Source organism: Acomys minous (assembly GCF_964271855.1).
Source record: "Acomys minous genome assembly, chromosome: 16".
Taxonomy (NCBI): domain Eukaryota; kingdom Metazoa; phylum Chordata; class Mammalia; order Rodentia; family Muridae; genus Acomys; species Acomys minous.
The window spans coordinates 17619223-17643824 of record NC_140498.1 but is presented as its reverse complement, the minus strand read 5'-3'; the positions used below and the strand labels follow the sequence as shown (position 1 = coordinate 17643824).

At 45.6% G+C, this 24602-nt stretch overlaps 1 protein-coding gene across 2 annotated transcripts; it reads right to left on the bottom strand.

The window, feature by feature from the left end:
* Positions 1 to 13: 13 nt before the first annotated feature.
* Positions 14 to 24602, bottom strand: LOC311587505 (organic cation/carnitine transporter 2-like). Of its 2 annotated transcripts, XM_084764388.1 has the most exons (11): positions 24165 to 24301; positions 18122 to 18225; positions 10710 to 10758; positions 10390 to 10544; positions 8741 to 8912; positions 7441 to 7567; positions 5433 to 5533; positions 4175 to 4389; positions 2272 to 2454; positions 936 to 1071; positions 15 to 599 (listed from the first exon to the last, which is right to left on the bottom strand). In XM_084764388.1, exons 2-11 carry the CDS (start codon positions 18204 to 18206, stop codon positions 509 to 511), a joined length of 1314 nt encoding a protein of 437 aa, XP_084620514.1. In that variant the 5' UTR covers positions 18207 to 18225; positions 24165 to 24301; the 3' UTR covers positions 15 to 508. The 2 variants fall into 2 exon arrangements, with proteins under 2 accessions (XP_084620513.1, XP_084620514.1); XM_084764387.1 differs by lacking the exon at positions 10710 to 10758 and having other exon boundaries at positions 14 to 599; positions 24165 to 24602.

Sequence of the window (24602 nt, the reverse complement as noted above, 5' to 3'; positions counted from 1 at the left end):
TAACTGAGAAAAGACAAGAAACCAAACTATCCACGGAATCATTTATTTTCTGAAAATAATTTTTTTTCCTTCTGGTGCATCTGATTGAACCCAGGGCCCCGGGCATCCAGGCAAGCACAGGGCCACTGAGCCACATCCACTCCTTTTCCTGTAAGTTCTTCAGTTAGGGAAAGGAGGAAAAACAGACCTGCGGTTCTGTCTGTGACCTTACCAGGTCTTCTAAAATAACAAAGCATGCCTAGCAGATGCTTTCATAGTCTTCCAAGTCCCACTGGTTCAAGAGACTCATTAACTTCTGTGGAGGGCCCAAGTCCGTCTCTGTAGTGGGATGTGCAAGCTGTCTGTAGTTAGCCTGGTGTTCCTGGAGGAAGGTGGCTCTCCAGGATAGATGCCCCCATCCAAGAGCACATCAGACACATGGTTGACAGAACAGAAAAGCCCTTGGTCATTGACAGCATTTCTATAACATGTTGGTTTCCATCCAGTTTCTCAGCCTCTGGAGAGGGTGTTACACAACGCTTTTCTTTTTAGGTTTCTGGGCTTTTTCTTGAGAACTTCCTGAAACCCGTTTCTGGCTTAAGGTTGGCCCACGTTTCATTCTGTTTAAAAACAAGCAAACCAAACATTCCAAGTCTTATAAAGATATCTATCAGTTGCAAAGCAAGCAAGTCAGATTTGGACAAACAAACAATCCAACAAACACATGGAGGATTCTGAAGTTACCTTTGTTGTCTTTGGACTAAGCCAAACTGTTGAATTCACTGGCACACATGTGTTCACACAGGGTCATTGCTCTAGATAGCACCGCGGTTAAAGTAGTCTAGCTGTATAGGAGACCGAGTGTGCAGGGAGCACTACTTCAAGGGGCTGGGGCCTTAAGACCTGGCCAGGACCTGACTCAATATTTTTACACTGGGAAGAAGGAGGCCTTTTACCTTTTCATCTTTTGCATCTGGTCAATAGTGTCTGGGAGAGAAGCACCAGAACTCTCTGGGAAGAAGAAGGTGATGATAGCTGTCAGGATGGTCAGACTTCCCATGAGGATGTAGGGCAGGGAGCGGTAATAGGCACCTGTGGTCAAGCAGAGGGCCCAGGTTACAGTAAGGCTGGGTCTCATCCTGGCCCTTTATTCTGTCAGCACTCCATATAGGACTCACCTTCCTGTTGGCTCTAGGGCTCCCCAAAGCCTGAGTTGCCAGAGTGAAGTCTGGCATCTAGAAAGTTCCAGAACCAAGGCCTGGCACAGATGTGCCCAGAGGTCCAGCAGTGTCCACAAGTGGTAGGGTAGAGGTATAGGGGAACAGACAGCAAGCTGCAGGGTTCCCAAGAGCACAAGGTACTTGTCTATCACAGAAACAACTTTCCACCTCTACAGATGTGTCACAGGCTGATTTGCATTCAGGTTAGACACGGTCCCACTGCCCACTCGGGCCATGGAGCACTCACGCAGAGTACATGCTATTCTCTGGACACTGGCAGGTCCTCTCCAGAGCTATGTGCGGAGGAGGAGAAGCTGCCAGGAGGGAGCACTTCTCTAAGCCAGAGAAACTGGGGTCCTGCTATGTACAATGTCAAATGGCATAAAACACCTTGCCAAGTGTGCCATGCAGGCCTGTATGCCACCTACTGGACAGGCTGAGGTAAGAGGAGCAAAAGTTTAAGGGCCACTGGCACTACAGAGCAAGTGTAAGCCCAGCACATACAACTTAGTGAGCTACTGTCTTGAAAAGCAAAGTGGAGACCAGGGAGATAGTTCAGCTGGTTAAATTACTTGTTACTAGGCCTGGTGAGTTGAGTTGGGTTCCCAGGATCCACATGGTAGAAGAAAAGAACTGACTCCCTAAACTGTCCTCAGATCTCTGCATATACACTGAATGAATGAAGGGTTCTAAGTGACGGCAACTTTTCAGCCCATCAGACGTCTTGAATGGAGATGGCTCTCTTCATGTTCCTAATCCAAGAAGAAATTTCTCCAGTAAAGACACTGGCTCCTTAAAGCATTTCTTAGGATAAAGAAGTTGTACTTCGTGACGGAGTGTCAGGGGAGACTGAAACGGAACCCCCACACTTTCTCATGCCCTCTAGCTGGCCTATGAGCTACTCTCCACTTGCAAGTGAGTGCCTCCTCCACACTACACTTGGAAAGGAACCTTCTCCAGCCAGGGATCCTGGAAGTGACGCATCCTGCTAACTACAGACGCTTGTTCTCCAGCTCACACTAAGGCCACTTAGAGCTTCTGTCCCATCGCTCCAGTGCATCATGGTACTTACCAAGGTAAACAAAGTAGGGAGACAGGATGCTGCCAAGGCGGGATGCTGTGGAGCTGACCCCCACACCCATGTTTCTCACCACAGTGGGGTACAGCTCAGCTGTGTACACATAGACCATGGAGTAGGCAGAGGTGATTCCAAACTTTCCCACCATCACCAGGGCAGTAGACAGATATTTCAACTCTGGAGAGACAAGGAAAGAGCAAAGGCAAGAGGGATCAGTGTAAGGGCTGCCCCTGAGGAGCTCTCTTCCCTTTTCTCCCTGATGTGAGGTAGAGAGAGTTGGTCTGGTTCTGTAACTTCCTATCAGAGGAAAGCCCCATGGCTAAGATGTCTCTCTAAGGAGATTACTAAAAGGAGAGCAGAGGCTGAGATGGTGAGCGCCCATCCACCCAGTCCACCTGCCTTCCAGAAGCCATCCTGTGTTAGGGATGAGCTGCATCTCCAGAACCTCATATGGAGGCACTGTGGGACTCACTAAGGACTTGGATATGAACGGGGGAGTCCAGGCCTAACTCAGCTCATGCTTCCGGTCTACTCACGAAGCTTCATAGATCTGGGCTTCTAGGGAGCTCAGTGGGCAACAGAGCTTTCAGCCAAGCCTGGAAACTTGAGTTTGATCCCTAGAATCCACACACTAGAGGGAGAAAACCTACTCTTCCCACTTCCTGCAAGTTGACCTCTGACCTCTACATGGTGCTGGAAAACATGTCTCCCTGATCCACATGAATAAGTATAATAAAACCATTGGGGGGGGGGAATCTATAAACCACCTGAATTTAGGGATGATCCTCCAATAGACTTCACTGCCTGGTGAGTATAACTAAGTGTCCCACAGGTCACTCTGAGCTCTGTGAGAACCACTACAGCCACCCCTGAGCTCCTTCTGCTATTCCCGTGCAGAAGGGCCCCAGTACCACAGGCCTCAAAGTAACTATCACAGGTTCCAAAAGCCACAGGGGCAGGAATGATTCTGCCAAGTGATGGGCAAATAAGGTTTGTCATCTGTTCTACAGGTTGTGAGAAAGGATTCCTCCTGCCCACTAGTGGGGTACCAAGGCAGGTTTACCAGAAAAACTCTGTTCAATGCCTCTTAGACCTTTCTTTTCTTTCTTTTTATTGATTACTAGTTCATTTGTCACCCTGAAGCACACTGGCTCAATACTTGCCAGAATTCAGCATTATTATTATTATTGTTGTTGTTGTTGTTGTTGTTGTTGTTATTGTTATTCTTATTATGGTCTCATGTAACCTAGGATGGTCTCATATTCCCCAGATAGCCAAGGATAACCTTGAATTTCTGATTCTCTTGCATCCTCCTCCCAGGGGCTGGCATTACAGGCGTGACCCACCATGCCTAGCTCTGTCCTCTCTATCAAATCCTCTGAAATGTTCTCCGTGACTTTCTCGTGCTGTTCTGCTCCCTCATTTAATTCTACGGAATGCCTCTTGTTCAGAGTGCTCCCGTGACTGCTCTTTAATGAGCTCCTGCTTCCTTTGTTTCTGTTCACAGAGACTCAGAGAAACATCTGCAGAGAAATAGCGTCTAACTTGTTTGTTGGCTTCTCTACTAGAAAGAGATTCCATGCAGACCCACTCCAGCTGTTTATGAATAATTAAATAAGACAGAGATAGAAGGACTGCATTGCTGTTTATTCTAGAGAGGGAAAGAGATAGGAACATGTTAACTTGGGCTTAGAGCTTAACTAACCAGCAGCCTAGTATTTTCTTCCCACTGAACAAAGCCCAGGCCATGAAGAATGCTCTGGGTTTGTGACCCCATCTTTTGATTTTGAAGTGAGTATGTATACTTGTGACACAGATGTAAAGGTCTTATTAATAGCTAGATTCAAGGAAAACTAAGCACAGAAGACTCAGGTCTCCAAATAAATGTGGTTCATACCTGAAGGTACCAGGTGCACGAAGAGAAGGACACTGCCACCCAGGAAAAGGGAAGCTGCCATGGAGTAACGCCGAGTCACGTGCTGCAGCAACAGCCAGGCCAACACATAGGCTGGGACTTCAACAGCAGCCAAAAAGAAGCTGTTCACATAGATGTTCCCGTGCAAGTTAGGAGTGTCAAGAGAAAGTCCGAAATAGCCCACTGATATGGTCAGCCTGCAAAGGGTACAGAAGAGAGCACCCGTCTCTGCAGACCCACACACCTTCACAAACTCTTATCTTGAGAATTCTGAACTGCTCTTGATGAAGGAAATGAGAGGGCAGTAGTAGACTTCACCCTGTGCCTTACTTCATAGCACAAAACTTATCTTTCCCTGGGTAAATAATTTGCTGATTTATATCTTCAGAATATCCCACAAAGAAAGTTCTCAGCAAGATGTTTTATATAATTCAAAACGAGTTATTCACCAGAGAAAAAATTCCAACCTGCACTTCAACATTAAAATAATCACACCCTGAGCCATTACAAACAAACAACAAACAAACAGAACAAAGCAAAAAACCCCATTCTCCAATCTCTTTTGCAAACATTACGATTATAACAGTAGCAACATTATAGTTATGAAATAGCAATGAAAAAGTTAGGGTTGGGGGCACCACTACATGCGGAACTATATTAGAGAGTCACAGCTTTAGGAAGTTTGAGAACACTGTTCTATAAACATCCCAGAAGGGCCACATCCCATTTTCATGTTTCCAGAAAGCTCTTAGCAGCCTCTGGAACCTAAAGGATAAAGTGTCTTCACTGAGACCCTTCCTCAAACCTCCAAATATCCCATCCAGAGAGTGGGGATCACCAACAGAGAACATGTTTAAGAAGAAGCAGCCAGATGAAGGAAACGGTGTGCAGGGTTTGTGCAAATGACAGCAATGTGGCCCCACTGACGGGATTGCCCTCTGTCGCCATGAGCACAGTTGCTGTCAGCATCTTCCTGGCTATTTACCACAGATAATCTACTGAGGGAGGAAACAAGGGACAAGAAAACTAAACAAGGCCCTTGTGAAATTCCTAGATCCCAAACAGCCTCCATGATCATTTGCTCCTTTTCTGAGTTTCCATTACATTAAAAACGGTTATGTCCTTGGGGCAGCCATGCTTGCATCACGTGATGACAGAGGCTTGCAGCTTTGGTCTGAGGCACGTCTGCAGACAAGAGTCCTGAGAGTGGGGAAGGCCCAGGCAGGGCTCACTTACGCACCACAGGATTATGGACATGATGGTGAGGATCCTGATGTTCCGGGTTCGGATCAGATCGTAAATGTGGTGCGACTGAGGCTTCTTGGAATTTAGGTCTTGTAGCTGCAGGAAGAATGTAGTTAATGGTGTAGGAAGGGAAAGTTGGAGACCTGCCTCATACAGACACACACCTGAACCCTCATTTTCACTGTGTACTGCTCAAGACTTAGGGAGCATTCTAAGGTTCTTCCTTGAAAAAACAGAAGTACAATGACTCAAGGGAGGTGTCCAAGCCTTCCCCACGTCCCTGCAGGCTTAGTCAATGACAAACTGGAATGGAAGACAATGAAGGATAAAGAGAGGTGTACAGCAACTGCAGAAGCCCAAGCAGACAAGCACCTCCCTGCATCACCCTGTCCATCCTCACTGGCCACCTCCCAGGGAGGCCTTTAAGGAATTCCTATGTTAGGCTGATTCTTTCAGTCAGAAAAATAAGGCTGTGTGTTTTACTAAGCTGATATCTCAGTGGAATGAATGCTGTGAGTCCTCATATCATGTAGTTGCTGGCCTTCCAGAAAAAATATTCTAACTGAAACCAGGAAAATTGACTTGCCCTTCAGCCAGATTAACTTCCTCTGAGATTCGGCAGAGCCACGGCCACCACTGAACCACATATGTAAACACACCGATGTTGCTTTCTTAGCTAAGCCAGCTTGGCAGCTTGTTTTTACCAGCTCAGTAGTTCGGCAAAAGGTCAACTTGGAACTCAAAGAACTCTCTGAAACAGCCTCATAATCCAACGAGGCTTAGGAGTTTACTCAGACTGACCCCTTACTTAAATGCCACCCAAGCCACCTCACTTAAAATGCCTTCAGCCCTGTGCTTCAGAGCCCTTCTAGATCATGCAGAAAGACCGCGCTGCTGGGCCACCGCTTACAGACTCTTGGTGGGCATCAGCATCTTGGCTGCCTGTAACTAAGCACCAAGTCTTCATGAGCTCAGAGCATCTCATACATGCTTGCTGCTTACGCTGCAATTAATCACTCATGGTGCATCACAACAGGTGAGAGGTATCCATCAGAAAGAACCTGGATCTAGGATAATGGGCTATAAAACAAAAGGAGTGACAGACCACTACTGAGTGCAAATGTACCAGCAGTCTAATAACCTTCAGAGGCCAATCCCTGAGGGGTAAGAAACAACTTCCCAAAATGCTAAAGCTGATGGGAGCCTCTTTCTCATGAAAGGTGTTTATTACTAAAAGTAATGGTTAAGCCAGATACAGTGGCATATCTCTTTAATTTCTGCTCTTGGGAGACAGAAGCAGTTAGATCATTGTGAGTTTGAGGCCAACCTGGTCTACATAGAGAGTTCCAGATCCGTCAGTGTTACATAGTAAAAAATATATGTCATGAATGAATGAGTGAATGAATAAATGAAATAAAAGAAAAAGGAATTGTTTTTAAAACATATGATTACTAAGACAGGAGGTAAAGGAAGCATGGCAGAAGAAAAAAATCCACGGTGGAGAATTAGGTAGTTGGAACCCATTGCTCTTATCTTCTGAGGTTTGTGTGTACATACGTTCATGGGTGTATATGTGTATGCACCTCGTGTGTGTGAAGGCTAAAGGTTGACCTGGGGTGTCATCATTAATCCCGTTTCTACCTTATCTTTGAGACAGGGTCTCTCATTGACTGCTGAACTGGCTGACCAGTAAGCCCCTGGGGTCCTCCTGTCTCTGCTTCCCCAGTATTGGGATGTGACTTCCCCAGGCACACTCTGCCACGCCTGGCTTTTTAGTTGGCTGCTGGGATTTGAACTCAGGCCCTTATGCTTGTGTGGCAAGCACTTTACAGACGGAATCATCTCTCTATTCCTTCAACTTGTGCATTTTAACAGCCTTTACATTCAAGATGGCCATGGCTTGGGCAGGGCAAGGACTAAGCTCCTGTGAGCTGTGCTGTATGCTGCTGACCTCAAACAGCCAGTGTGAGCCTCCCACCAGCTTCCACATGGTATTTACCTACCTCACTTGGATTAAAGATAGTGGAAGGTGCAGCGATCCTATTGATTTTGGCGGCTTTGCGGATGATCACCTCAGCCTCTTTAATTCGCCCCTGAGATACGAGCCATCGGGGGGACTCGGGGATGAACCTGGAAGCACAGGTACAATCTAGTGAGGCCTCCTGCTCACTTGCTCTCCCAGAGGCTGGACATGGCTTAACTACAGATGGAAATGAGGTTTCAGATGCAGAGGCAGGTGTGTGGAGTGTCAGGTGTTCGTAAGGCAGAAATAGAGATGGCTCAGTAACCACCTGAGATATGAGCTCTGCTGGACACTGACTGCAGTGAGCAAAAACTGTAGCACACTGTACATCTCAAGGGGATCCCCACTCTGGCTGCCACCTCCATGTCTGCAGTGATGGTGCCCCCCTCTGGGCTTTAAGGAGAAGGTGCAAGATGGGCTCCTGATGCCTGACTTCTGCTGAGTTAGGTCCACCAGATCCTGCTGCTGTCTTCTGGTCTGTCTCTGAGATCCACAGAGACTTCTGCAGTGATCACTTAACATCCTTTTCTTCCTCACTCTACCTCTGATTTAGCCCACAGACTTATCAGTCTCTCTACACAAAACAGGTTATCAATGCTGGAGAGTTGGTGTATGAAGTCTTGGTGCATATTTTCCTTAACCTAGTGACCAGGCAGCCCTCTCTCCCCTGTGATAATCAAAAACCATGATGCACTGTTTCTTCTCCCACTGTTCTCCAGGATGTGCTCCAATGTGCATGAGATAAGGCTCTCACTGTGGTCTGTTCTAAGGAGTGATTTGTACCAGGATCCACTCTTGGCTCAGAATGGCTTCTGCTCTGCCTGCCCAAGCCCCCCTCTGTTGGTAGCACAGCTGGGACGTGCTTTCCTCTGCATAATCACTCAAGGAAGCTCAATTTGAAGCTCTCCCTCTCTTTAACTCCCAGCACCCAATGGCCTGGGGCCTCAGCATCAAGCTGTTACAGCCCAGACTTGGCTGGGATCTGAGAACTTCCCAGAGGGTCAGCTGGACCCTATCTACTGGCAGCAAATTCTTAGTTCGACCTAGGCTAGAGCAGAATAGATGCCCGCCTATGTCAACAAAACAGATTCTGTGTTGTTTGGGCTTTTTTTTTTTTTTTTAAAGTACAGAGAGACTTTCTGAACTGACTGAAAAATAATATTCATTCCCATTTTTCTGGGATCTAGAATTGGGATTTGGGGGCTATGGTTGTCTGCTACTGGACATGAGACAAAGCTATCCCACATGGTAGGCAGCTCAAAGGGCAGGGCCACACTCACCACCAGAGAACCGCACACAGCACGCCTGGCATAGTGATTGCCAGCAGCAGCTTCCTCCAGTCTCTGATGAAGTACGCAAAGAGAGGCAGCACCATAAAGCCAAATGCATAAAATATGCAAACTCCTAAGGTGGCGAATATAATTCGAACCGATTTGGAAAGAATTTCTGTTCCTGTTCAAAACAAGGGAGAAATCAAGTTAATCATTACTTAGGGTTGTTTCCTTATGAACCTTCTATGGTATCATTTTCAACATAGAGACAAGGAGGGAGCCAGAATTAGCTCTGTGTTCTTAGGCTCTGGGAAGGGTTGCATCTGAACTAAGTCTGCTCTGATTTGTCCCTGGGGTGTTTCTCTGAGGTCCCTAGGTAACAGTGCTCTCAGGAAAATATCATCATCCCCCTCAGACACATGCTAAAGAGTGTTAGGCCCCTTTAAGTCCTTACAGAGGAAGAATTCACCAAAGGCAAAGTCACTACTAAAGCTACACATGCTAACTATTATCCTTTGAGGAAAAATGTTTTAGTAAGTGTGAAAAGAAAATAGCCATCCTTTCCATAATACAACTGAAGAGACCTTGTGACCTCATTAGCTAGAGCAAGGCTCCTCCACCAGGGAGACTGGAAGCTTTCCAGTGCGAACAAGGTAGCCTGTCTGAGTCAGAGCCTTGAAAGGGCAGAGAAGACTCTAACCAGGACTTCAACTGGACTGTTCAACCCACTCTCCTTGGCAGACACTGATATCCACCAATGCCCTGCAGCATCTCCTTTTCCCGGGGAGCCTGCCCATCACAGCCCATGTCCCCTTGCTGTGCCTCCTTTCCTCAGTTTCCTAAGCCCTTGTTGTGCAAGCCTTAAAAAGGGGTGCTGCATGGTGAATTCTAGTTAATAACTGAAGGACTAATAAGGCCAAGAGGCCCAAGTCAGAGGCCAGCGGAGAACTGGACATCAGAAGTCAGGAACTGGTGTGGCTCAATTTCCCAGCCGCTAACCTAGGTTAACTCTAGGTACAAGGAAGTCTAGTGTTGGGGACCGGCTACATGGCCAATGTTCAGCCATCTTGTCAGAACCTAGGTTCCTAGTACTCCAGAAGTCTGCCATTCACCGGAAACTAGCTGACCTTGTCGTAGGTCGGCAGTTAGACACCTGTTGTGGTTTATTGTGGGGGCTGGTCATTCCAGACCCCCGAGCTACTCCTTTTCTGGTGGGTCTACTGATAAGATCAGATTAAAGGCCAGCTGCCTGTGAGCAGCACTTCCGGGAGCTTTTTCCTGACTAACCAGATCCATCATGACTTTCATGGAATTTCTCTCCTGCAATTATAGCAGCTGTAAAGGTAGATACCTACCTGCTGGAGCATTCCAGAGTTAGGTATCCATAGCAACCCTTGCTTACGCAAATACCCATGCCTCTGTGCCTATATAAACTCTGTGAAAGTTCTCAATGAACGGGGTTTGATCAGAATGCAGACTTGCCCCCTTCTTCATGTCTAGTGTTCTGTCTCCATACAGGAAAATTCTCCTCCCGAGCGTTAGTCGAACCCCGGCGGGCTGGGGCAGTCTAGCCACGTTCCCCGCGAGGGACACCACAACTTGTCTCCAGTAAAGTGAAACATGGGATCAAGTACTCAACTCCAACCTGATGTCCATACCCAGGATAAATGCTGCCACGTAGTTGGATATATGGCCCATGCCAACGAGGACAAAGAGCACAGAAAACATCTCGAAGTTCACAGAGAAGACCTGCAGGAAGCTGAAGCCAGTCTGCATAGCCATGGTCAAAAACAGCACGTTCTTCCGACCAAACCTGGAGAGGAAAGGAGGGTCACAGAGAAGCAGCAGGGAGAGGACGTGGCAACAGGCTCCACTCAGAGGGATTTTCTCAGGCCACATGGACTGTCATCGGGGTAGTCCTACTCTCTCAGTCTCCATGCTGACATTGAATTCCACACTTTCCAGCACGAATTCTTACCTTGACCATCCAGGCTGCCCCAAAGGCAGTGCCACAATGATGCTAATGACTGAAGGAGATAGAAAGAGATTTGTTATGTTTAAATCCACACATTCATAATATTTTTTAAAGACAAAAATACACATGTAAAAAAAAACCCACAAATGTGTAACTGTATAATAATTTGACTCTTATAAGATATAGAATAAATTCCCTCACAAGTTAAAAAGTTATTTCCATTTTGAAAAGAGGTTTGGGAAACAAACACATGATGGAACATTTCATATCATTAATACAATAAAATAGACAATCACACATATATTTTGATAAATATAATACAGTCACATGTAGGTAACATTTGGGAGCAAACTATATTTACAAAGAAATGGACCAAACCTGCATTGTCTTAATAAATGTTCCTGGTAATTGTGCGCACTGTTTTATTACTGTACTTAGCTGACACAGCCATTATGGACAACCTGAGTCTTTCTTCTGTAGGACCAGGGCTGGGAATCTAATTCTAGGCCCATGTTCTACGATTGAGGCACACCCCAGTCTACTATTCTAACTTTTTTAATATTTTCTTTCATTTTTTATTTATTGGGGTGTACCCATGTGGAGATCAGAGGACAACTTGTGGGAGCTGATTCTCTCTGTCAACCACATGAACACTGGGGACAAAACTCAGGCCATTGTCGTTGGCAGCAAGCACATTTACCTGTTGAGAAGGCAAAAGGTCACCAGCCTAGCAATCTTTGATTCTTTGAGGTAAAAATTTTTAATTATAATTTTATCTTATGTGCACAGGTTTTGTCTGCACATATGTCTGGGCACTACATGCATGCCTGGTGCTCTCAGAGGCCAGAGGCATTAGATTGCCTATAACTGGAGTTGCCGGGTAGTTGTGAACATCTTTGTAAGTGCAGGAAATTGATGCCAGGTTCTGAAAGAGCCGCCAGTGTTCTACATGTCTGAGCGGTCTCTCCAGCCCCCACTCTAACTCTTGAGGATCAAAAAAACAAAACAAACAAACAAAAACCAACAAAAGCCAAACCAACCAACCAAAAAAAAAATCCAACAAAAACAATAACTTCATGGGTTACCCAAGGATCTGGAGGAATTTTTATCTTTCACGAGTGCAGATGTACAAAAAAAAAAAAAGTATATCTCTTCATTTATTGAGGAAGTTTCAACATATCAGCACAAGTTATACTCAGAACTGATGTTGAGATAATGTACTTTCATAGAACCAAATTTTCATGAAATTCACAAATTAAAAAAGCCTGCATACAATCTATATCCCTAGAACTAGAAATTATGCAAATATAAAATGTATAGCACAATGAGTTATAGAACACATACTTGTAATTCAAAATAACTGGAGGAGATGGGTATAGCTCAGTGACAGAGTGCACGCTTAGCACACACAAGGGTCTGGGTTCAATTTCCAGCACAAATGAAAACAGAAACAACTGCAAAAAGAAAATCTAAGCTGGGCAAAGTGGTGCACGCCTGTAATCCCAGCACCGGGAGGCAGAGGCAAGCAGATCTCTGTGAGTTCGAGACCAGCCTGGTCTACAAGTCCAGGACAGCCAAGGCTACACACACACACACAAAAAAACCAAACAAACAAAAAGGGTAGAAGAGACCGCCACTGTGCCTCAACTTTTCTCTGAACTCCTGCCGTGCTGGCCACTGCCTGCCTATGATGTTAATAACTACTTTGAGAAATCTCTTACCCCAAAAGAGCATTCTACCTCAATCCCTCCCCTACTTTCACTACTAATGAAAACCTTTCAGGACTGGGCATCCTGGGATGGTCTCCCTGACAGTGGGGGCATGGATGAGGTCCAAAGCAGGAAGTACCTGCTGACAAAAGGGAAGCAGTCAGTCTAGAATGAAAGGCCGGCTTTAATCCTATGACGTCACTTTCCATTCACTAATTTCACTTTAGTGCTATGAAGCCCAGGAATTGAGGTAATGGAAACTGCCACCATGAGCCATCTGCGTGTCCAAGACATGCACTGAGTGGAGAGAGGAGCCAGATCCTTGCCATATACACTGTGGCTGGGGAGCATGTGTCTGTGTATGTGATGCGCTCAGGGCTTGAGGGACAGGCACCAGCTGCCCAACCGAAGACTTTGGAGGAAGAAACTGCACAAGATATTTTTATATTAAGTACAACATATTGGTGAACCAACAGGGGTCTTGAATCTAAGTTTACAGCCTGACAAGTCGTGGGTGAAAGGTGGTTTCTTAATCAAAGAGTAGGGAACCAAAGCCAAAAGCATTTCAAAGGCACGGCTCTCTTAAGAGAAGCTACTGCCTTCCAACACAGCTGACACAGGGTAGTGAACGAAGGCTGCCATGGTCTCTCTTGGACCACAACCTCAAGGCACAGCTACAGGGTTGAAGGCACGCTACCGAGAGCTAAGCCTGGGACTACAGCTAAAGTGGAAAACACTGTGGCATAGAGTGCTTAGATCTTTTATGGCTTCGCTTTGGTTGCTGCTGTCACGGACCTGCTTGCAGTGTGTTCACTGGTAATCATGGTTTTCTTTGTCCTCTCTAAGAAAACTCAGGGAGAAATGGGGAGAAAGCTGAGGGATTGAATGCTAAGTTACAGGCAGGAGGAAAGGGGCTCTTCCTGATAAAGGACGGGAGGCTGATGGCAGCTGGAGCTCAGAGCTCTCTAGCTACAAGATGTCTGTCAGCTATTTCTGGAAAGGACCCGCTTATACATTTTAGCAACAGCCAGATTCCAAGAAATGATGAACAGGGCTTGGCTGTTGCAGCCTGAATTGGCATAACTGGCCCAAAACTTAGAATTTTCTTGTTTCTTTGCTTGATTGTTTTTGAAAGTTCTTGCTTTTCCCTATAGTGGGAAATAGAGAGGATATTTTTGTGATTGATGTTGCTAAAATGTAGGAGATTTTTGAATTTTTTGACTAGATTCAGAATATCACAGTTCAAATTTGTTGCTTTCTAAAACCGAGAGTTATAATCATGTAATTGAGATGAAATATTTGAACAGGGGTGGTAGTAGCACATGCCCTTAATCCCAACACAAAGGAGACAGAGACAGGTGGATCTCTGTAAATTCTAGACCAGCCTGGTCTACACAATAAGTCAGGGTGGGGCCCCTTCCTGGTAAGATATGCTACTTACAAAGAGGCTAGGATTCAAAGTGACAACTTTTTCCTTAAAGTTACTATGTAAGTTTTTTTCTTAATATTGGATAATAATGGCCTTACTGATCTAGAGGATGGATACACATCAATCTTAGGTTTATGTAAAAAGAGGATGATGTCACACTGCCCTAAAAGGCCAGCCAACCTCCTTAGAAAGGGGGGCTCCCAGGGGAAAACTGGTGCCAATAGGCATTTTGGCCTAAAAGGGATATTCTGTTAATCCATATAAGAACCCAAAGTTAGGCTGGGAGGTGAACATACAAGCTGCATGCCTCCCACAGCTATTAAATACTGACTGAGATGAGGTGCCACACTGCTCTGGGCAGCCGGCTTATCCTTTTAAAAGCAAGGCACTTTCTTGGGGACAGGTGGTGGTCACACCTGGTGCAAAAAGACACAGAGTACTATGCAGGTACCTAAGTTAGGTCCCAAACCACAAAGGCTAAAAAAGGCAAAACTGCTCATTCCATATGGGAGAAGGGGCGGGACAAAGATAGCCACAACAAGCATAGAAACCCAGGTACAAGATGCCGAGCGAGCGTATGCTTAAACACTAAAGGTAAAAAGGAATTTAAAGTCGGTTTTAAAAGGTAATGCCTTTTCGGTTGCTCTAGGCAACTAGCTTATCCCTTTAGACCCAAGGTGCTTTCATGGGGGGGCAGGTGGCAGTTTGGCCTGATGCAACAGGTGCCTTAGAGTCCAGAGGAGGATATTTGGATCTATATAGTCTTGTTGTGATTTCAATACGATAATGACTGTATGTTCATTGGTAATGGTAATATTATATATCCTCTTTGAGAGAGGTCAAAATGGAACAGACCTAGGTAAAAGACAGCCTGCTAAATTAAGTCAGTCTATACTTATGTGACGTCAAACTGCAGAACAAGCAGTTTACTTATATTGCTGATCTGCTACCTGGGAACAGCTCTGAGGCTGGCTGAAACATGAATGTCTTTTAGAGCCAATAATTCTTGCTGGCTATAGAATCTCCATGATATTGTTACACGCCATGCTTCATACGGCATGAATAAAGATGTACAGATTTCTTTCTTCTGCTCATACAAAGAGCAGAAAACATCCTTAATTCGCCTGTGCATCCTGCACATCTCATGCATTTATTATTTTAGAACTATATATTACTTGTGAGAAATTATATGTTTTCAGAACAAAAGAACTGGACAGTGGTGACACTGGATTGGACCTCACAAGATTCCTCCTCCAGGATGCTGAGACACTGACACACTTATTCCAGTATCCTGAATGTTCCAGCCGCAGGTGCTTCAGTTGCTGTTCCTACAAAACTTGCTCCCAGGACAGCTCCAAAGAAAGTTGCTGATCTCAACTGGTCCAGCATCTTAGACTGTTCCAAACAGGACTTCTATTAAGCCTGGATTTTCTCAACATTTGCAGACTGGACCACAAATGTTATTGCTAACTTGCTTAACCATTTCTCCCAGTCTTATTTGGGCCCCCAAAAAGGTATGCTATGCCTCAAAATCAGCAGGAAGCAACCTTAAGAGAATGACATTTCCCTTAAAGGGGTTGAGTAGATTTTTAGTTGTTTTCTTGGGCTATAGATGTTTTTTGTCATTAGGAGATGGTTATGTTATTAATGGTCTTATTCAGAGACAAAACCAAAGTATAAAAACTTAGACTCAGGGTTTTCTCTCTTTTTTCTTTTCTTTATCTTTCTTTCTCAGGTGAGGAGAAAGGGGTTGAAAAGAAAGAAGAGGGACTATAGAAATATAGGAATAATAAGACAAAAGGTAGGTTATTATATCTACTCTTTAACTTAGAGATATTGTTATATTTAAATAAAGTTATTTTTAATTCATTGGTATAGACTTTTGTATATTGATGCAAAATAAGTTTATTGTTGATAAATAAGTTTATTATTGGTATAGAACTCAATTTTAATGTTATCTTTTACACACACACACACACACACACACACACACACACACACACACATTTCTACTCTAGTATGAGGTATTGTACCCACCAAACTCATTTATAATTCAAGGTTTACTTCCAATATCTTTAAAACTTCTATTGCATAACCCAGAAGCAGAAAGACTCAAATGGTATATACACACTTATATCTACATATTAGCCCAAGGGGCATGTCCCACGAAAGCCTTCACTTACCAGGAAACTGAGACAGAGGGGAGGACATTCTATTGGGACTCTAGATGAGAGAAGCATGGGAGAATGGCAAAGTAGAAGGATCCAGAGGGTCCTAGAAACCCACAAGTAGAACATTATGATAGGCAGATTTGGGCACAGGGGTCCCGCTCAAACTAAGGCACCAGCCAAGGACAATACAGGCGGTAAACCTTAAACCCCTACCCAGATCTAGACAATGGACAGAACACTCTCCATAGTAGAGTGGAGAGTGGGATATGACTTTCTCATATACTCTGGTGCCTCACCTTTGACTATGTCCCCTGGAGGGGGAGACCTGGTGGCACTCAGAGGAAGGACAGCAAGTTACCAAGAAGACACTTGATACCCTATGAACATATACAGGGGGAGGTAAACCCCCTCAGGAACAGTCATAGGGGAGAGGAATAAGGGGAAAATGGGAGGGAGGGAAGAATGGGAGGATACAAGGGATGGGATAACAATTGAGATGTAACAAGAATAAATTAATAAAGGAGAGAAAAAAAACTTCTATTGCAGGCTCTTCAGGATAATTAAATAATACAAGTTAATGGTTAGTTAATCAACCTCAGTCTTATCAGTTACTAGTCTAGATTATCACAAGAATATGCTTCCTAAGTTAAACAGATAGAAAATAGGTAAAGGCAAGCAGCATTTTACCTACTCAGACATCATATGGATAGATAATGATTATATGTGGTCTTCAAAAACCTCAAAAACTTACAGAACATGGCATTTAAGGATGTTTCATTATTTTAAGACTTTTTGACAATGAGACATGTCATCTCCTGGCAGAACCCCCAGCTTACCTCAAAGATGATGATGGACATCAAAGATCCTCCATATGGAGATGGCTTCAAATGTGGCAAACAAGCCACCTGGGAAAATAATACACCCTCATTTCTACCACAGACAAAATTCTGCCTAAGTTGGGCAAGCTTGGATGCAGGCCAATGTGACTGCTGAGCTCTGCCAAGACAGGGAAAGCAAGTCCTTAATAGTTCCTGCTTCATAAATGTATCTGTCAAATATATTGGGCCAGAAGGCTGAAGATGATGTTCCAACATTATAGAGTTTTTGGGTGGCTTTCCAGGCAGTGAACTGTCTCTGTCATTTTAAATTTTAGACACTGCTGGCCTGCACTTCCCTCTCAATTCTCTGATGAAGTTGAAGACCAAATAGTTATAGTTCTACAATTAAACTTAGTTTTTTAGGAATTAAGAAGCTGTTTTAAGGTCTGGGTAGATGATCTAGGCTGTTAGTTATAAGACATGATAGAAAATAATTTGGACACAGAACTCTGAACTCACCAGGATAGCATAGACAGTAGGATACTTTCTCCTAAATTGCCAAATACCTTTAGACTAGGCGTTGTCTATGTAAGTCTTACCTATTGGTTTTTATAATTGTTTCATAATTATTCTCTATATATGTACATATATATTGTGCTAATTACTGGTCCTCAAGATCTGGTTGTTGCCCAGAGGGAGCACATTCTCATGCACACCTGTCCTTGCTGTGTAAACCTTGCTCTACCTTATTTAAAGTGGATTAGTTAATTTAAAAATGCTGAAACTTGGGATTTGGCAGAAGAGAAAGGGGCAGAGTATGAGGTTCACAGGCCTGGGATCGGGGGACCACAAGGGAGAGAGGGAGAGGAGACAGAAAGATAGAAGAGGTTGCGATGGGTTAGTGTGGAGAGAAGCGCGTGGCGGGATCAGTGTGGATGGAGGAAAGCAGCCCGTATGAAGGACACTACCAAGTGTTTGGGATTATGGATGGGAGTAGCCCAGATAGGAATGGTTAAGCAGATGGCCTGGATGGGGACTGGGAAGTGATCAGGATAGTTTAGAGGACTAATTCTGTCCAGTCCCAGGTAAAATGAGGCTATTCTAAAATACAACAGGTGTCTGTGTTTTTATTGATTATAAATAATAGTGGGTTAAATAATACCACTGTAATAATTACAGCCTGATTTTATGATAACCATTATTTTATATATTTATATTTACTACAACAGAACATCATCAATTGAATTCAAGTACAGGTACATACTCCTTTATCAGTACTGGACACTACCTGTCTGAGAGCTGTCCTGAAATGAAGGAGCCCACCAGCACACCCACGTAAAACAAGGAGGTGGTGAGTGGGGCTTTCCAGTCATCCGTACACACCAGGTTCCACTGTAGGAGGAACAAAAGGATACATTACTCACTCCTTTTTCTAACATTTAAGGCTTTTTGGAAAATGAATCTGCATCCCTTGCATCCCCGAGTGCTCTGAGCTCACTAATCTAGGAAATGGCTCACCCGGGCAGCAATGCAGAGAACTCAGGTGTCCTCTCCCTCTCCATCTTGTCTGTCATAGAGTGGGCTCCCATGTCTTGATTCAGCTTGAGGAGAGGGGAGGGGCAGGCAGCAGCACCCTACCCAGACACTGACCTCTAGTTAGCAAGGCCTGGTGTGCTTACTTCTAAGAATCCAGACAGAGTCTAGGGCTACGGAAGAGGCAAGGTACCCTTGCTCAGTGAACTTCAGGCCACTGCAACTGAGGAAGTCTAAGAGCCAAAGCATCCAGCAGAAGACTGAGGCCAAAGGGCCTAGGGTGTTCTGTCTAAACGTGCTCCTTCAGCTTGGCTTGGGCTCCCACCAAGGCCAATGGTCCCTCAGTCCCTGTGATATTCTGAGCCACACGCCAACAGGACTCATCCCAATATGCCTCGGAACTATGGGCAGGGAGTCTGGAATCTGGGCTTTAACTGCTAATCAAATGCTAACTGGTTTTCCAACCTCACATAAGGCCCCACTCATCATTCTGAACAGAGTCTTAATTTCCCTGTCTATAAAACAGAGGTTGGGGTGGAAAACAGGTTTCTCTGCTTGTGTGGTTCCATGTACAGTTACCATAACCAGGAAATGAGGTGTGCAGGGAAGAGTGGGGCACATGGGGAAACAGTGACACAGACATTTAGCTGCCATAGCCCAATGTGGAGCTGGAAGACTAGAAGACAGTCCAGACAGGGACTTCAGTGGTTCCTAGAAAGTATTGCTCGTCAGAAACTGTGTACAGTGGAGTCTCTGCAGACCTCACATGCACAGCCACCCTCATGAGAATCTAGACCTGCTTCCCCTGCCAGCAAACTATTGCCTGCCTTCCACAGAGCACACTGCCTTCCCAGTGATCAACAGAGACGGGCGTGTGCTGCTCTCACAAAGACTCTCTTCCAGGCTAAAGCTTCTACAAGGTGAGTGGATGAGCATCCTTGGCCTGGAGTCGCAAGCTTCATGGCTGGAGAGCTGAAAGAGGGGACCCGAGCTTGGAGAATCTAGAACAGCCATGACCAGGGGACCATACTTCTTTCTGGTCTGAAATGTGCATCTCTAATAGGAAGTGGCTAATTCCTATCAGAATTAGGGTATATTAATATAGCTGTCAAAGCTTTTCAAACCGTCCACAAAGAAAGACTCTTTTATCTCATTCATGTCTCAATCAAACTGTTAAGCTTTTTTCCAGAGGCTCCCACGCCCTTCTTTTGGCTGGCACAGGTAACACATGACTGTGGTAGACTTCAAATACACGCATGCAAAACACTCATACACATAAAAATAAATCTTAAAAAAACAACTTGCTGAGTTTTTTTAAAAGAGGAAGAATTATATCATTTATTATTTAATGCATATGCGTGTGTGATGATCGTGTCTTCATGTGTGTGCAGACATGGAAGTCTACATACATCCATGGAGACTAGAGGAGTATCCTGTTTTATTTCTTCGAGACCAGGTCTGTCACGGAACACTGTGGCTCTGCCTGGCATTTATTTTTCTGTTCGTTTCTTGTTTTGGTTTTGCTCAAGATGGGGTTTCTTGGGCTGGAGAGATGGCTCAGAGGTTAAGAGCACTGTCTGCTCTTCCAGAGGTCCTGAGTTCAATTCCCAGCAACCACATGGTGGCTCACAACCATCTATAATGTGATCTGATGCCCTCTTCTGGCCTGCAGGTGTACATGCAGATACAAGACTGTACAAAATAAATAAATCAATAAATCTAAAAAAAAAAGAAAAAGAAAAAAAAGACAGGGTTTCTTTATGTAGCCCTGGCAATCCTGAACTCACAGAGATCTACCTGCCTCTGCCTCCCAAGTGCTGGGATTAAAGGCATGGGTACCACCACCCGGTGCTCTTTCTCTCTCTGTTTTAAAAAAAAAGATTATTTAAATTTTTGTGTATGAGTACATGTCTATGTGCGTGTATGGCACATGTGCTGAGTAGAAGAGGGTGTTGGATCACCTGGAACTGGAGTTGCAGGTGGCTTGTGCGATGCCTGATGTGGTTCTAGAAACTGAACTCAGGTCCTCTGTATGAGCACCAAGAATCCTCGTCCTCTTTCCTGCCTTCCTCCTCCTCCTTTTTAATATGGGGGTTTGTATCCAAAGTCAGGCCTTTCCTTATGATTGAACAGCATGCACTCTTACCCACCAGGGCAGCTTTCTGTCTCCCACAAGTACATCTCTTTACCTCATATAAAATGAGCACTATTTTTCTGCTATGGGGAGACAGAAGTCGGTACAGTCTCTTGGGAAGGAAAAAATGTTAGGATCTGTGCCCCAAGGGTAAAAGTCTTCACAGAGATGTATCCAATTTGACTACATCAAACGAAGACGCATACTAGCAAGCACCACGTTCTAATGAAGGCCCTGTAAACACATTTTGGTCTGCCTTTCACTACAATTAATGTTGAATCCTAGCTGTGTGAGTTTGTAGTCCCATCACTCAGGAACTAGAGGCAGGAAGATCACTTGTGGTCAGCTAAGGCAATGCAATAAGACTCAATCCCACAAAAGAAAGTTGAAGAAAATAATAGTGGCCCTTTGCCTCAGGGTCGTCAGGAAACAGAGAAGTAGTATTTGCTATAAAAGCCTCTCTCATCCCCACAGTGCCCTGAGCAGAGGGATGACCTGGGAACTACATGATGGATGGATGGGTGAGTGGATCAATGGGTAAAAGGGCCACCATCCTTCAGCACCATCATTTCCTTTAGGTTTAGGCAATGGGCCTAGCTGCACAAAGTCCAGATGAACCCCACACTTCCATCTTTACAATAAATCCTTTTCTTTGTTCTATGACTCTGGACTTTGTGTCACTATCAGAACTCTGACCCAGGGTGACAGTTCTGAGTGAGAGAGGGGCTCAATCTGATTGCTTCCTGACAGCTGTGTCTACTATGGTTACGCATGCACAAGGGGCCAGGGGCCCACAAGGGGCAGCTCTGGTTTGTCATGACGCTGCAAAGGCAAAAATGAAAGTCTGTGATTCTCTAGAAAAAGAGACAGAGATAGAGATGGTGGGGTGGAGCTGGGAGGGCTAGTACAGGCAGGCAGGCAGTGAGGTCCTGGGAACCTGGGTCCAGGTGCCTCTGGCCCCTCGATTTCAGACTCATGGCAAGCCTATCACCTAGGATGCTAGGAATTCTCATCCAGGTGATTGTAGATAACAGTGGGAAGGAATTCTGGTTTTCTAAGATGATCTAGGCAAGAGACAAGGCTGATGGAAAAGCCAGTCCAGAACAACAGAGAGTGGCTTGGAGTCCTGTCAATGCCTAGGCAGGAAGTTTAGGGAAAGCAGAGGTAGGTATGGAATAGACAATGCAGAGCCATGCAAGACTTCAGCTGAAGGAGTCCTAAGTCACAGGCACCACAAAGCTATGAAGAAAAGCTCTGCCTGCAAACTTGGCTGAGTTTCCATGAAACCACAGAGCAGGTGGCTCAGCAGCCTAAGGAATCCCCCAGGTTCTCAGAGCAAGGGGCAGTCCTGGATTCAGAAGCATGATGGGGCGGGTCCGAGGGCTTCCAGGTGTGCCAGGGATGACCAAGGAGCACGAAGAGGGGCCAGCCTACAAGCAGGTAGCTCACCAAGCTTTCCTGAAACGTGGACACAGAAAGGTCTTTGACCTCCTAGGAAGGGTCTCTTTCTTTGTTTGCAACCCTACTGTTTGGTCTTAGACACACCCAGAGCCAAGCTGCAGTCAGCGAGGTGGAGAGTCACATTTCCCTTAAAACATTCCAGACAGTTTTGTGACGCCTCAAGTTTCTCTTTTGTCTATCAGTTAGCTCTTAAGCCTTCTAGAAAGTTTCATAATTTATTCCCTCACCCTTTCAATTTAAAATATCTCCTTCATCCAGCATCCTGTCAGGTTCAGGGAGACACAGAAACCTAATCTCCTGCACTCAGCTACCTCTCTCCTCACTTCTGTTAGGTAGTGATGCCTGGACCTGGCATGCTACTCAGTTAAGACACCTAGTGGATCTCACCTTTCACTATTACTACTCACAAAGTAGGGAGGCACAGGCTTGAGGGACATCAGCTTTCCAGCCACCCATAGAATACACGTAGAGGCATGAATCTTACGGCGCACACTCTACCCTTGAAGGGTGAAATAACGCACCCAGGGTCTATGGAGCCCCTGTAAGGAGGGAAACTCAGTCCCTGCCCCTAAGAGGCTTCCATGCCATACTAGGACTCCTGGCTTCTCTCTGGCATTCCTTTCTGTACATCCTTGTTATCATTTCTTGCTGTTCCCTGGGACCTAACGGGTAGGCTCACTGAGACTTTCTTCCCCAGGAAGCCTAACCAGTGAGTCCCCTGACTCAGTGAGGCTGCAGCTGGATGCCATATGTCTTAGTTACATTTCTATTGCTGTGAAGAGACACCGTGACCAAGGCAACTTATACAAGGAAGCATTTCATTGGGGGCTTAATTTCAGTTTTGGAGGGTAAGCCCATGGCCATCATGGAAGGGAGCATGGCAACAGGCAGGTGGGTGGGCAGGCAGGCAGGTGTGAGCTTACATATTCAGACCACAACCATGAGGGGGAGAGAGAGAGAGAGAGAGAGAGAGAGAGAGAGAGAGAGAGAGAGAGAGAGAGAGAGAGAGAGACTGGGAATGGCATGGGCTTTTGAAACTTCAAAGCCCGCCTTCAGTGACATATCCCCCTTCCACAAAGTCATAGGTCCTACAAAAGAGCTACACTTCCTAACCCTTCCTAAACAGTTCCATTAATGTGGGACCAAGCATTCAAATATATGAACCTATGGGAGGGGCATTCTCATTCAAACCACACCATCACATAAGACTCTTTTTACTGTCTGCATATTCAATACTGCTGAGACTCCAGGAAGTTACTATTGGTGCCTAAGTCCCCAAAACACATTCACATGCACCATGCCACATCCCCAGTTGAGTGACTGCAAGGGGCCAGGCAAAGAATCAAGAATAAAATGAAGGGGATGAGGAATTAGGTTTCTCTCGCCCTACAGAGGTTATGTGCCTTAACTAACCTCTCCAATGATCTTGTCTCAGAATACTGTGGAAAAGACTCCAGATCAACAAGACACCCTGAATAGAGTTTCAGACACACGGATCCTTTAAGAAATAACAACCCTCCGGGCATGGTGGCACACACCTTTAATCCCAGCACTCGGGAGGCAGAGGCAGGTGGACCTTTGTGAGTTTGAGGCCAGCCTGGTCTACAAGGTGAGTCTGGGACAGCCAAGGCTACATAGAGAACCCTGTCTTGCAAAACTAAAAAAAAAAAAGAAAAAAGAAAAAAAAAGAAAGAAAGAAAGAAAGAAAAACAACCCACAACCCACGAGGGCAAACTGATGACAATCTCATGGGGCATGGCAAGATTTCATTTTGCAGTGAGGATAGGTGAGGGAAGGAAGAGAAACTAGAGAAAGGGAAGAGACTTTGGAACACATACTTCCTTAACTTTAAAAGATTCTGTAAAGACCATTTCCTTTCTGGACAGAAGCTAAGACAATGGCACTTCTCTGAAGCCCCAACTCCGCCCCTCTGAGTCACATCACTAACTAGAGAAAGTCCCACCACTCAAGGTCCCAGGGCAGTATCTGCTGGCCTCTGTATTCAACGTGGCTCTACAGACGGATGGTCAGCCTGGCACTTGTACTCTGAGGGGTATACTGTGGCTAGAAGTCCTCTCATAAACGGTGCCTGGGCCACCTGACGGGAGGATGCCCATCACCAGGAACATGTGCTGCGTTGGACGATGGACCTTAACCGTCGCTCGCAGTGTCACCGGATCCTGACAAGGGGGCTGCCACCTACCTCAGTCACGATGGTAGACAGGAAGACGTCCCGACTGTACTCCCAGCCATCTAGGCAGCTCTCCTGCTCCAGCTGCTCCAGGTCCACGTCCAGTCCCGGCTCCAGCCCCAGCGCAGAGAAGTTGGCGATGGTGGCCAGTCGGTAGCGCCGGCAGCTCTGAGGCACCTGTCGTCCGTCCTTCGTTTCCAACGGGATAGTGTGGTTGCGCCACGCGCTGGTTAGGTTCACGGTGTCCGGTATCAGGCATCGGTGCTCCGGGCTCGCAGTCAGGAACACGGCTGACAAACCAGTAAAGCCATTGGGGATGATGCTGGCGCTGAGTAGGAAGAAGATGAGGCGCTGGAAGAGGCCCCATTCGCCCAGGAAGGCGGTCACCTCGTCGTAGTCTGACATTGAGTCACCGGTCCACGATGTCCGGTAGGGGAATCTGAAGACACC

Excerpts from the sequence above, each read along its gene's own strand:
- LOC311587505 (XM_084764387.1), bottom strand. The coding sequence starts at position 24,557 with ATGTCAGACTACGACGAGGTGACCGCCTTCCTGGGCGAATGGGGCCTC. Across the intron at positions 18,226-24,164 it reads TGTCTACCATCGTGACTGAG|TGGAACCTGGTGTGTACGGA; the intron begins GTAGGTGGCAGC and ends TTCCTCCTACAG. Across the intron at positions 4,390-5,432 it reads ATCATGTCCATAATCCTGTG|GCTGACCATATCAGTGGGCT; the intron begins GTGCGTAAGTGA and ends TACCCTTTGCAG.